The 13,963-nt window shown below is 45.5% G+C and overlaps 1 protein-coding gene across 1 annotated transcript; it reads right to left on the bottom strand.

The window, feature by feature from the left end:
* LOC109821985 lies at positions 521-1,428 on the bottom strand. Its single transcript, XM_020388138.1, has 2 exons — positions 990-1,428; positions 521-863 (listed from the first exon to the last, which is right to left on the bottom strand). The coding sequence occupies exons 1-2, from the start codon at positions 1,230-1,232 to the stop codon at positions 618-620; spliced, it is 489 nt and encodes a 162-aa protein (XP_020243727.1). The 5' UTR covers positions 1,233-1,428; the 3' UTR covers positions 521-617.

Below are 13,963 nucleotides of genomic sequence, written 5' to 3'. Positions count from 1 at the left end.
ACCCGTTTGGGCTAAAGCCATTGGGGATAACTTTTCCCCAACGGTAGCCCAAACGGGTACACCCGTTTGGAACTAGTCCCAAACGGTTGAACCCGTTTGGAACTTGTCCCAAACGGGTACACCCGTTTGGGACCGCGATATATGCCAAACGGTTTCAACCGTTTGGCATATAACGCTGTCCCAAATGGGTACACCCGTTTGGGACCTCAGTATATGCCAAACGGTTGAAACCGTTTGGCATATATCGCTGTCCCAAACAAGTGTACCCGTTTGGGAAAAATATTTGGCCAAACGGTTTTAACCGTTTGGCCTATTAATTTTAATTTTTTTTTCCATTTCAACTATTTTATTTATTTACCTGTTTACATTTAATATACACATTTTACACAATGAATTAAAAACATATACATACACAAAAATATCTCAAGCGATGCTAAATATTCAATATTATATATATAAATACACAATAATTACTCAATATGCAATATTAGAGATAAATGCACAATAATTACTCAATATTTCACAATGAAAAGCATCCAATATTATATATTTGTCTCTAATATCCAAAATGTCTCATACATCCAAAATATAAGATAGGAATAGTCTAATTCATCCAATCAATGAACAGAAGAAATTCCTCGAAGAATATCCTCTTGGGACAAGCCCGAACGCCTTAAGTCTGCAAATATCCTAGCAATATTCTCATGTGACAAACCTTGAGCACTGGAAGTAGAAGTGTTTGCAGTCGAAGCAGGACGAGCAGAATGAGGTATATCGGTAGCGGGCTGATGAATTGGAGCCGGTCGCGTAAAAGCTGATGGATCACTACGAGTGGGAGCAGAACGAGCGCCCTGAGAATTAACCTATAAAATAGTAGCAATGTATGAGTGTATAATTGTCTGAGTGTTAAGTCTATGCGTATATTTACGTGTATAAGATGTATGCATATTTGTGCCAATGTACATGTGTATGCGAGAGTGTGTATGTACCATATTGTTAGTAATCAAATGCATCTGAGACCTAAATTCCTCCCTAAGCTCCTCCCTAAGCTCCTCCCTGAGACTATCCATCTCAGCTACCCGAGCTCTAAGATCAGCCACCTCGCGACGTAGTTCCTGATTAGAAGTGTCGATTTCCGGTATGGAGGACGTCCTCAAGTAAGTCCGAGTGGCACCAATGCCCATGCCTCTTTCATAACCGCCGTGATGCCCTCCGTGCAGGGAATCTAACATCTGGGTGAAACAAAGTGCATCGTCCTCTGTGGCTGAATCGACCCCTGATAAGGTTGCCTCCTGGATGACTCGATTCTACACAATATAAAGTAGTCAACTGTAAGTCGACAATGCAAAAGTAGATATATTTAAGAAACAAATAAAAACAAAATAAAAGTAAGATTATAGCATAAAAGCAATTCTATCTTTGATATGGATTATTGCAAATGAAGTCTGGATGATTTACTAAAGGTATGATACAGAAATAAAATCAAATTGCATATATGTGACTGTATCTGCTGCAGATACACAGCAGTGTGTATCTGCTGCAGATACACAGCAGTGTATCTGCAGGCTACCCGGCGACACGTGTTAGGTGTTGACTTTAGGATTTTTGGCTAACCCCCAGCCTTCAACGGGTTTGATTAGCCTTTACCGACTACCGTTTGAGTCGGGCTAGCATGCGGATTGTCTAACTCCGTTCGCATGTAACGTTGTGCTAAGAGAATGAATTCTCTTAGACTTCGTGCTATGATGTCGAATACATAGACTTCGCCATTGTTACGGGAATAGGCTACCCGGCAACACGTGTTAGGTGTTGACTTTATCCCTACTTAGGTTTCGGGATAAAATACCCCAGACTGGTCTTCTGGTGTCTTTTTCTACGGCGAAAGACTAAACCGGCGACGCGTGTTAGGCGTCGGCATATCCCTTCTTAGGATTCAGGATGACATTCCCCATGCGTGTAAGGCATGGATTTTGGTGTTATTAATGACGACCTGCCACAATGTTGAATATGTGGACGGGTGTTCTTTTTAACGGTTAAGAACTAACCGGCAGCGCAGGTTAAGCGCAGACTTATCCTTGCTTAGGTTTCAGGATAAAATACCCCAGAATCAGACTCTGGTGTCTTTTTGTGCGGAAAAAGACTAAACCGGCAGCGCGTGTTAGGCGCAGACTTATCCCTGCTTAGGATTCGGGATAAACTTCCTAGGATGAATCCTAGATTGATAGATTCTTAGAAAAGGTTGGTGCGGGAAAGGAAGAATTTTATATTCTATTTCCCGGTCTTCTTTTAGGGTGAAGGCGAACCCAACAGACAAGGAAGGAAGAATTTTATATTCTATTCCCTGATTCTGGAAAGGAAGAATTTTATATTCTATTTCCAGCGAAGAAGAAACTAGAAGTGGGGTGTCCACTCCGAGAATCTGGAAAATTTAGATAAACTTGCCTTTTATAGGATGAGTTATCTAAACTGAAAATGGGTCCTTCGTTTATCGAAGTGGTATTTTCAACTCCGGTTATAACCATGAACAAGGTTTAACCAAAGAGAAAAAGGGAAGGAGTTCTTTCGTTTATCGAAAAGGGACTCCGAACTGAAAGTGGACCTCTTGTTCATGGAAAGAATCAAGAGGGCCAGAAAAACATTTTTGGTGGACTCACTGTCAATTGAAATTGATCAGTGAGGGATTTTGGTGGTGACAATGATTTTGGGTTATCCTCTAGAATATTAAGTGTAATATTCTTCGAGGAACTTCCCGGTAAATGAGTTATCCTGAATGTACTAGGGATAGTACTTTTTCAGGAACTTCCCATTTATTGGCATTAATTGCCTGGCGCCCTCTTGAGTAATCAGGCGATATGCGCCGTTTGAATAGACTGTGTCTATTACAAACGGTCCTTCCCATTTGGGTTCGAATTTACCTTTCTTCTTGGAGGTGAGAATTATTGGTCGGCGAGCAGCGAGGACCAGATCTCCTTCCTTGAAGCTTCTCTGTCGGACTCTTTTGTTAAAAGCCCTTGACATCCTGGCTTGGTAAAACTCGATGTGTTGTTGAGCCTCCAAACGCTTTTCATCCAGCCTCTCGAGCTCTTCGAGACGCTTCTGATGTTGTTCCTCCGTCGTCATCTCCGTTGCGAGGGCGATCCGAAGGGACGGAATCTGAATTTCCAGCGGTAGCACAGCTTCACATCCGTATACCAGCGAATACGGGGTAGCTCCCGTAGGCGTGCGTATGGTGGTGCGATAAGCCCAGAGTGCTTCACCGAGTTTATCGTCCCAGTCTCGTTTATTGGTCTTCACGAGCTTTGACAAGATCTTGATGATCGTCTTGTTAAACGCCTCCGCTAATCCATTCGCGGCGGGGTAGTAAGCTGTCGACGAAACATCTTCGATTTTGAACTTGTCGCAGAATCTGACGAAGGCATTGCTTATGAACTGTGGACCGTTGTCATGAATGATCCTTCTTGGCACGCCGTGTCGGTAAATGACATGATGCTTGATGAAATTGATGACGTTGTTCGTCTTCACTTCTCTAAGCGGAATCGCTTCAGCCCACTTTGAGAAATAATCTGTGATCGCGAGGATGAACCGATCACCTTTGACTGAAGGGGGAAAAATAGGACCGACTATGTCCATGCCCCAAGTCTCGAACGGCCAAGACGTGGTTGACGTGTGCAACTGCTCTGGCGGTTGATGCATATAATTCGCATGTATCTGGCAAGCGTGGCATTCTCGTGCGTATTCGATTGCGTCACGAACCATCGTTGGCCAGAAATATCCCATCCTCCTGATGCGATCATACAGTTTAGGACCGGGCTGATGCGCACCACATTCTCCTTCGTGTGCTTCCTTAAGAACTTCCTTTGCTTCTCTGTTCGAAAGGCATCGGAGCAAAAGACCGTCGTACCCTCTACGGTATAACGTATGGGTCTCGGTATTATAGAAGAATCTTGGAGCTCTTCGGCGGATTGATTCCTTTTCTTTTACATCCTCTGGCAAGATACCATATTGGACGTAGTCGATGATAGGAAAACGCCAATCTCGGGACTCAGACCCAATTTGAGTTGAATTCACCTCTTTGGCGTTCACGTTTCTATCCTCTTCTTCTTCAATCTCCGTACTGTATATGGGTACGCAGAGTTGATGCGTCCGTACTGTGACTAACAGCTCAGCTTCGGGAGGCTGTGCCAGTGATACTGCTAGTGCCGCCAGTGCGTCTGCATAAGCGTTCTGGAGACGAGGGATGTATTCAATAAAGAATTCTTCGAAAGATTCTGCCATTTTGATGGCTTCCTGGTGGTACGGGATCAGGTCTTGATTCCTGACTTCATACTCACCGCGAACTTGGTTGACTATCAATTGCGAATCTCCAAAAGCTTCGAGATATTCGACCCCCAGCTCTTTGGCGAAACTGAGTCCAATGAGAAGCGCGTTGTATTCGGCAACATTATTGGAGCACGGACTAGTCAACGAATAAGCCCGAGGCATCACGTGCTTTCCAGGGGAGATTAAGACGACTCCAACTCCAGAGGAAACTGTAGGACATCCCGGGGTTATTACTCTATTAACTGCCCTTGAGGCACCATCGAAGTATAATTGCCATACTTGTTGGTGTGATGTGGTGTTAACCTCGTGGGTTTCATCCGGCAAGTCATCATATACTTCTGCCGTATCTGTGGTCGGGTTTGCCGCCAAAAGGTCACAAATCGCCTGTCCTTTTATCGACTTCTGCTGCTTGAAGTGCAAATCGTATTGGGACAAGAGAAGGGCCCACTTCGCTAGCCGCCAATTCATAGAGGCCGGTTGCGTCATAAACACCCGTACTGGATTAACGTTGGAGATAACGTAGATCGTCTGTCCCACTAGGTAATGCCGCATCTTTTGCATCGCAAATACCAATGCAAGGCATTCTTTCTCAATCATCGGATATCGAGACTCTGCGCCTACCAAGGTCCGACTTAGGTAATAAACTGCCTGTTCGTGACCGTTATCATCGTCTTGCGCTAGTAAAGCACTTATCGAGTGGTTCATCGCCTTGATGTAAATCAAGAACGGTTTACCTGATTTTGGTGCAACGAGAACAGGAGGGTTCGCCAGATATGTTTTGATATCTTCGAACGCTTTTTGGCAGGCATCATCCCAGATAAATGATACCCCTTTCTTGTTCAGCTTAGAGAACGGTTGGCACTTCCCAGAGAGATTTGAGATGAATCGCCGGATGTAAGCTAAACGCCCTTGCAATCCTCTGAGCTCTCTTAGGTTTCTAGGAGGTTGCAGTTCATGTATCGCCTTCACCTTATCGGGATCGATATGTATACCTTTAGTGGTGACGACGAATCCAAGGAATTTTCCGCTGGACATTCCAAGGAATGATTTAGTGGGGTTCATCTTCAATTGATGACTCCTCATGAGATCGAACATCGTCTTCAAATCCTTGATGTGATCTTCTTTGTTACGGCTTTTTACAACCAAATCATCAACGTAGCATTCGACTGTCTTCCTGAGATGTTCTTGGAAAATCTTAGTCATTGCTCGCTGGTATGTGGCGCCTGCATTCTTCAGACCGAATGGCATCACCGTGTAGCAAAAGACACCGAGAGGCGTTCTGAACGCTGTATGCTTCTCATCATCTGGGTGCATCTTGATTTGGTTATACCCTGAGAAACCATCCATAAAAGACATTCTCTCAAATCTGCATGTATTGTCGATAATGACATCTGTGATTGGGAGAGGAAAGTCATCTTTCGGACATGCCGTGTTCAGGTCTCTGAAGTCAATACAGATTCTGATTTTACCGTTCTTCTTCATAACTGGAACGATATTAGCTAACCAGTCTGGATGTTGTTCGATCAGTTTCTTAACCTCTGCCTCAATAGCTTCCATGATCTACGGACGAAATCGTCTTTGCTGTTGCTTGACAGGTTTGGCATCCGGCTTGATATCAAGGCGATGCATTGCTACATTGGGGTCGAGCCCTGGCATGTCTTCATAGTTCCACGCGAAGACGTCGATATATTCCCTGATGAGAGCAATCAATTCTTCCTTCTCATCTGGGGGAAGACTGTCACTGACGAATATGGGCTTTGGGCTGGCCTCATCACCCATGTTGACTTGGACTATTTTATCTTCGGTGGGGGGTTCTTTCTGTTCGAATTCTGCTCGAACCTATCACCATACTGCATGTTCAGATGATGAACCCACGGGTCTTCCCATGTTGGCATCTGATCGTCGTCTTCCATTGTGAATGGATCAGCTGTAGCCATGTTTGCCATTAGGGCTTTAAAAGCTTCTCCCAGACTTGTATCGGAACCCTCAATCGAAGAATCAGAAGAGTATCCTCTGTTAGTTTTGTTAGCAATTTGATCGATAATTCGCCAACCACATTCATCCTCAGACGAGGAAACATAACCCAAGCCTCGTCCGTATTTATAATGATCGTCGGGCCTCCCTTTTGGTACATATGCTGCTTTGGCTGGAATGCGAGGACCTCGATCGAAGTATAGACCTTCTCCGAGTGTGAAATCGTATCCCTGTTTTTCCATGAGCTTGCGCGCTTCTGGACTATACTTAGATAGATGTCGACCAGGTTTGTCATCATCTTCGTCTTCGGCAATGGGGAACTTTTTCCTCTACCGTAAATCACTTCTTTAGCGCCTCTTATTTTGTTCGGGATGACCATGGTTGTTCCGAAAGAATGCTGGAGGCGTTCCTTTGTTACATAGGACAATCGGATCGGCATATACAACTCAGGATTATCATACAGCTCTTTTATCACATCATCAAGAGACAAGGAGTACTCTAAATCATCTTTTATTTCAATATCGGCAAGTTGCCAGTTACAACCTCCATCTGACGATTGTTCATCGTCAAGATTGATTACAAAGGGTACAATGTCATTTAAAACAAAACCACCATCGTAATCGCAGCTTCTCCTCCGCTGTCCGTGCCCTGGACTGATGGTTCTGTATCGGATTCGTTACCATAAAGGAGAGAATCAGTGAAATAATTCTCAAACCCTTTAAATGGTTGTTTATCCGCGACCACCGTCCTGACCCTTCCATCAGTGTCGACATATTTCAGACACTGATGTAAGGTAGAGGGAACTATAACATTACTATGGATCCAAGGCCGACCCAGTAGTAAGTTATATGATGTCTCAGCATCAATCACGTAACACGTGACCTCCGTCTTCAGATCACCCATTTGGCACTTTATCCGGATCTTCCCCAAAGGCCTTGACCCGCTGGTATTGAATCCGTAAATGACTGTGCCTGGTTGAATCCGTAAATGACCGTGCCTGTGGACGCCAACTTGCTGACTGGAATCCCGAGGAAATGCATCAAGCGAAGTGGCATAATACTCACAGCAGAACCCGGATCCACTTGGATTCGGTTGACCTTGCTGGAGCCGATGTAGCCGATGAAATATAGCGGTCGATCATGGTTCGAATTCTTCGTCTGCATATCCTCTTTGGTGAAAGTAATACAGGGAAGGTTCTTCAATCCTAACTGTAGGAAGGTTTGATCGCTCAATTTGTGGACCTCTCGTTCATTGGGGGAATCGAGAGGGGATTTTGACTGTGGTCCTAACTGTAAGAAGGTTTGACCAAGTGGGTGTTTTGAGACAATCCTAACTGTAGGAAGGTTTGATCGCTCAATTTGTGGACCTCTCGTTCATTGGGGGAATCGAGAGGGGATTTTGACTGTGGTCCTAACTGTAAGAAGGTTTGACCAAGTGGGTGTTTTGAGACAATCCTAACTGTAGGAAGGTTTGATCGCTCAATTTGTGGACCTCTCGTTCATTGGGGGAATCGAGAGGGGATTTTGACTGTGGTCCTAACTGTAAGAAGGTTTGACCAAGTGGGTGTTTTGAGACAATCCTAACTGTAGGAAGGTTTGATCGCTCAATTTGTGGACCTCTCGTTCATTGGGGGAATCGAGAGGGGATTTTGACTGTGGTCCTAACTGTAAGAAGGTTTGACCAAGTGGGTGTTTTGAGACAATCCTAACTGTAGGAAGGTTTGATCGCTCAATTTGTGGACCTCTCGTTCATTGGGGGAATCGAGAGGGGATTTTGACTGTGGTCCTAACTGTAAGAAGGTTTGACCAAGTGGGTACTTTACGTCCAGACTCTAACAGAGAGAGTGTTGAGTGCATAGACATGGTGAGAATGGGAGTTCTTATTCATTACATTGCTGTGGTTTTGGGAACTTCCCGTTACATAAATCGTCCACCCCCAGTTTCCTCTGCGGAACTGGTTCGGACATTATTATCAGTTAACTAACCGGGTTATCCTTAAGAATATTAGCTTAATATTCTCCAGGAACTTCCCGTCAAAAGTGGGGAAACAGTTTAGACTCATATACCTATTGGAGTATCAGGGAGTAGTTTAACCTCTTATACCGGTCGGAGGATTGAGAAACAGTTTATACTCGTATACTCTTTGGAGTTTTGCCGTTCTCAATTGGCTTACCTTAGCGTTATGACGCCGGCTTCAACCAAGGTCTGAATGCTATTCTTGAGAGCAAAGCAATCCTTGGTGGGATGAACGACCCTCCTGTGGTATGCACAGTACTTTGGGTCCGTAGTGTTGTCAGCTTCCTCCTGATTTGTGATAGGTGGTAGCTTGATCTTGTTACCTTCAAGGAGGGATTCGAAGATGGCTGGAACGTCTTCGTCCTTGAAGGAATACTCTCTTTGGAGTCTCGGACCCGAAGTCTTTTGCTGCCTTCGGGATTGCTGTTGTGACGCTTGATTAGCACCACCAGTAGCTGCAGGTGTTTTGCCCTTACCACGAGAGGCGAAATTTGAGTCCAGCGGATTAACCGTCGGTTGGTTCCTCTCGGCCTTCTTCCTTCTAAGGAATCGCTCAGCCTGCTCCCCTCGGGCCTTCAGATCCTTCCAAGTGTCAGACGGTGCTGTTCCCATTGCTTCCAACACGTCCAACGCAAGGTTGTTGTGGCAAGTTTGGAGGATGAATTCCTCTGTGATCGGGTCCCGGCAATTCATCGCCTTGTTCCGGAATCTTTTGACGAAGGTATCGACTAACTCTCCGTCCTTCTGCTTCTCATCGAGCAACGATCCGATAGATATCTCGGTGTCGTCGTCGAAGAAGTTGGCCAGGAACTTGGTCTCCATGTCATCCCAGCTGTTCACGCTGCCTGGCTTGAGGCGGCGATACCAATCGAAGGCGGCTCCGCGAAGAGTGCCGACGAATGACCGCACCATCAGAGGCTCATTACCAGAGATCACCCCCAAGTGCGATTTGAAGTAAATCAAATGCTGGGTAGGTGAACCCATCCCATTAAACGGCGTGAAGTTAATTAGATTAAACTTCGCCGGATATGGGATCGATTCCCATTCTCTTGGGTATGGGCAAGGAATGCCTGTTTTCTTCGTCTCTTGAGCGGAGATCAATGTGTTGATTTTGCTCTCGAGGTTCTTGATCTTCAGGTTTTCGCCGGTGTTTTCGCCAGCATTCTCATTACCACCCCCTGCGTTGACGGGAGGATCATTGGTATTACGAGCATTTGTGTCCTCATCTTCCAGATTAACCGGGTTACGACGATTCTGCTCGCCTTGTTGGTTCGCCAATGCTTGGATCTGTTGGTCATGCATTTCTCTCATCTGCTGCATGGCCATCTCCATCTCAAATTTGAAACTTTCTTTCTGCTTAGCCAAAGCGTCTTCAAGCATCTTGGCCATCTGTTCCGCACTTATCATCAGGGCCTCGCGGGGTTGTCCCTCGCTGGATACTGTATTATCTGATGCCACCGCGGAGCCGGCATCAGATTCTTCATCTTCTGAAGGGCGTCTTGTCCGAACCCTACCATAGGTTGCTCGCTCGATGGTTCCGGATTGTAGACGGGTTCTAGGCCGGGAGGCTCTCAGAATCGACTCGAAATCATCCCGTGCCGATGTCCCTTTGCTGGTCATGTTGGTGGTGACCCTCGGAAATTCTCCGTCTTCAATCATCCTTCTTCTTCGTTGAAAACGCCTAGGCCTGGGTTTTGGCGTCTCTGCACTGAGTCTTTCAAAAACTGAAACTCTTTCGGGGACCGCCTTGATGCAGTTGCATTCAGACAATACCGCCCGAATGAGGTTGGAACAGGGGCATTGAATTTCCTGTTCTCGGGGACTCCTCTTCCTGGTTCTATTCGTACCCCTAGCACGATAGTACAACTCATCATTTTGACAGTCGGAGTAACCTATCGTGTGCAGGCACGACTTCTCAGGTATAACACTATCACTATCAGATGATAATGTTTCCATCTGAGGGTGACTTGCCTTCTTTGGGCTTTCAAAGGTTACCCGCCTCAAAACATGCCTGTTTGGGCGTGAATTTTCGGCGTGCTCTTGGACTTCAATGCGCAAATTGGTGCGCGCAGCTGCCTTGAGCTCTTTGTCATGCTGGAGGTGTTCTTCATTGGGCCCAAACGCTCGTGAACTGGAACTTTGCCTCTCTCGTCGGGAACTGGACCGAGGCGCCCCAAAACTAGCTTCCTCCTTCGGGATGATTCTGCATGATCTCCCGGAGTAGCTATAGGAATTAACGGCGACTTTGGTTGATTCTCCGGAGTTTGACCTTGCTTAGAAGGCTGCGATGGTTGCTTTTTGGCCTGAGTCGCCACTTCAGACTTCGGCTTCCAGACTTGGCGGGTTGGTGGTGGCTTCTTCGTCACCTCCTTTTGCAGTCTTCTACGGGCTTCCTGGACTTTAGCCCGTGCCTGTGCTGACATCGCGCGGCGCTTGCGGATACGCTCCTCAAGCGTCGAACGGTTCCGTTTGACGCGGACCCATTCGTTCTTTGGCGGCTTGGAGGAGTCGCCGTTCATTGGTGGTTGAGGCTGTTTGCCTCTTCTGTTCTTCAGATCCGCGTTGTAGCGGAATCCGTCTGTAGACTCCATCGCCTTGGCGAGTTGCCGCGCAAGGCGTTGACGACGCCTCTGGCGGGCTATCTTTGAGAGAGTCACAACGCCCTGAACCGTGGAGGCGTTGGCGGGAGCAGAGTTGACCTGGTTGGAGGTCGGTGGAATTTCATTTGACGCAACTTCGGCGTCAGTTGGGTTGAGAGCTTCGTGGGCTTCCCGAGCAGCTTCAAACCAACGAGCTTTTCTCCCGGAGGAGAACTTCTTGGACTTGCGGGGGGAGGTAGATCCGGACGAGGACACGTACTCCTCGAACTTGGCTTGGTCGAACTCATACTCGACCTCCTCCACGACCCGGATTGCAATCCGCGGCTGCGACGCATCGATCTCGTTGGCGAGATCGTCGGCTCCCACTGTGGTCGCCAGATTGTTCGCGGGGAAAACTGTTTTCTTCATTGAAATAATTGTCATCTTGGATTACAAAAGATCCGGTCTTTTTTAGATCCGGTTACAACTAAATCAAAGAAAAAAAAATAAAAATTACAACTTTCCTCTTGTGAACAAATCGCAAGCTCCTGTTTTGCGGTTGCTCGCTTTGGTGGGTTCTTTGCCAACGCCGGGGTTAATCCGTGGACCACCGCGCGATCTAGATCCGGTCGGATCTACACGATTATGCGGGTATTATTCCACGAAGGGAATAATAGCCGGGAGGGATTAATCCACCAAGGGAATAATCGCTCAGATCTCGAGATCTAAGACCAAGCTTAGATCTGGAGTGTAGTCTCGTGTAGATCTCAGATCTGTTCTTTCTTCCTCTCGAGATCCTGCCTTTTCTGATCAGCCACCCATAGGTGGCCGGCACTGTGCCGAGCCACCCATGGGTGGCTCGGTTTTGGCCGAGCCTTCTTAGGCGGTTGTTTTCCGTCGTTTTTCCATTGTGTCCGTCTCTCGGTTCTGTCCGTGATTCGGTTGAATTAGACTCTGATTTGTTGATCTGATTTGGCAGTAAATTCGGATCCTGATTAGGCAGTAAATCCACTTCTGAGTTCGAGTCCGAAACTGATCTTGATTCGATTGTGATTCGTCCGAGTCTGCCCTTGGTTGATTGACTCATTGACTCTTCAACACTTGGCTTGATACCAAGCGCGAATGGATGTATTCCGTGGCTTGCGTGCGATTCGTCGATCTCGTCGCCTCGTTGGTTCGTCGGTTTGTGCCGAGTTGTGCTAAGGGACCTATAAGCAATTTTATATGCCTACACCATGGATCTTCATAGAACAAGAAAGCTCGATGCTTTGAAGAGGAGGGAATAGAAGCTTAATGGTGAAAGCTTCACAAAGTCATTCTGACTTAGAACTAAAGAAAGAAGATGATTCATCTTCTCAATAGGCGGTCGTCTATTAATAGATGAGGCCATCTAATCAGTAGGCTCCAGCTGGCGACTCTTCACCTGGCCTAAAGATAAGAAGCCGCAAGATCAAAGGTCGCAGCATTTAATGCCATCACGCCGTGAAGGACAATCCTATGTAGATTTTTCAACCACTTAAGCAGCATGGCTAACATAAGTCCCAAAACTTGAGTAATGGGGCCCAATAAATTGTTGAAGCGACCACCACACTTCAAAATGATGAGGCTTGATGAATTAAGTGGACCTCACTTGAAGAAATTGAGACTAGTTTGAAACAAGTCCTAAAATTCCTAAATGATGATATTCGTCAAAATCTCAAACTTCGTCTTAAAACACCAAGACTTGTTTGTCACATCTCAAAGTTTCAGAGCAGCGAGGCTCATCAAAATTGGCGAACTTCATCTCAGAGTGATGAGGCTCATCGAGACATCTTCAAAAAATGTCTAAGAGTCGAGACTTGTTGAGCTGAGTATCATGCAATTACACGAGCTTCGTTTGACATACGAAATATATATATATATATATAAAGAGAGAAGAAGAGCTAGTGGTAAAATCATAATTTTATTGAGGATAAACTACTGCAATGATCAGATTACAAAAGTCAGACTCAAAGAAGTTTAGTAGTCTTGTGAATTTCTTCTGTAAGTTTGTCTAATGATTCTTTATGCTCCGCTTCAACTTTTGCCATTGCCTGCTTGTGCAGTTCCTCATTAAAAAACACTGTCTCGTTGCTTACAGCACTTTCCAGTTGGTCCAACTCATTGAGCTCGATTTGAAGTAAGGTTCGTTGTTCCTCCCGCTAGGTTGCCAATGTCTACCGCACTTCTACTGTGACCTTCAGTTTTTTTTTCTGCTTTTGCCAGCTTAACTTGGAGATAGGTGATAGTGGCTTTATAAGATTCAACTAGGTGCTGCTTGTTCTACTCAGCATCAACAGCCTTTTTTCCTCATTGGATAGCTTGTCGCCAGCCCCTTGAAGCTCTTTGACCCTTTGCTTCTTTTCAAGCACTTGGCATTTATTTGGGTTGAAAGTTGTTTTTGTTACTGAATCCATTACATGTTTATCAATTGCAGATTCAAAGTAAAATTAGTCTTTTTATAAGACTTTCGTACACAATGAATATAAAAAAAATTACAACTCTCTTCAAAAACACGCAGAGGACGTTTATTGCTCGCTACTTATATGGAATCTTTGCCTATCCCAAGAATGAGTTAGTCTATGGACCATTATGGATCACATCCAGTTGACAGAATTAAATATGATTACTCTTGCTTCACAAAGGAAACAATCACAGAAGAGATAATCTCGACCAAGCAAGATTACGACTCTTATCGAGATCAAAACCAAGTTTGATTCGGAGAAAAGGGGAAACGGGCCCCAGATCCTTCGAATAGCTCCCTCTTTATGCTGAAGTTTGCCAAGATTTGCTAACCCTCCTTTAAAATTCGTGGGTCACTCTTCAATTTGACAGCACCTCGCCTGGATTCCCGATCTCCAACGTATAGGGCCCCAGGCTTATATTTATAGGCTTCGGTTGTAGCATTTTCAAATATATAGAAATCGATGATTTGACATTATCCTTAGTTAACAACTATTTAACAACTTTTAAGAATAGCCTTAAAATAGTTGGGAGGCTCTGAAACAAATAAATCCTGAGAAAACTCGTCAAAAAACACGTTTTGAGCTCTTCTGG

The sequence above is a fragment of the Asparagus officinalis genome, chromosome 8 (genome assembly GCF_001876935.1).
Source record: "Asparagus officinalis chromosome 8, Aspof.V1, whole genome shotgun sequence".
NCBI lineage: Eukaryota > Viridiplantae > Streptophyta > Magnoliopsida > Asparagales > Asparagaceae > Asparagus > Asparagus officinalis.
This window is presented reverse-complemented; position numbering and strand designations above follow the sequence as displayed.

Excerpts from the sequence above, each read along its gene's own strand:
- LOC109821985 (XM_020388138.1), bottom strand. The coding sequence starts at position 1,232 with ATGTTAGATTCCCTGCACGGAGGGCATCACGGCGGTTATGAAAGAGGC. Across the intron at positions 864-989 it reads ATTTGATTACTAACAATATG|GTTAATTCTCAGGGCGCTCG; the intron begins GTACATACACAC and ends ACTATTTTATAG.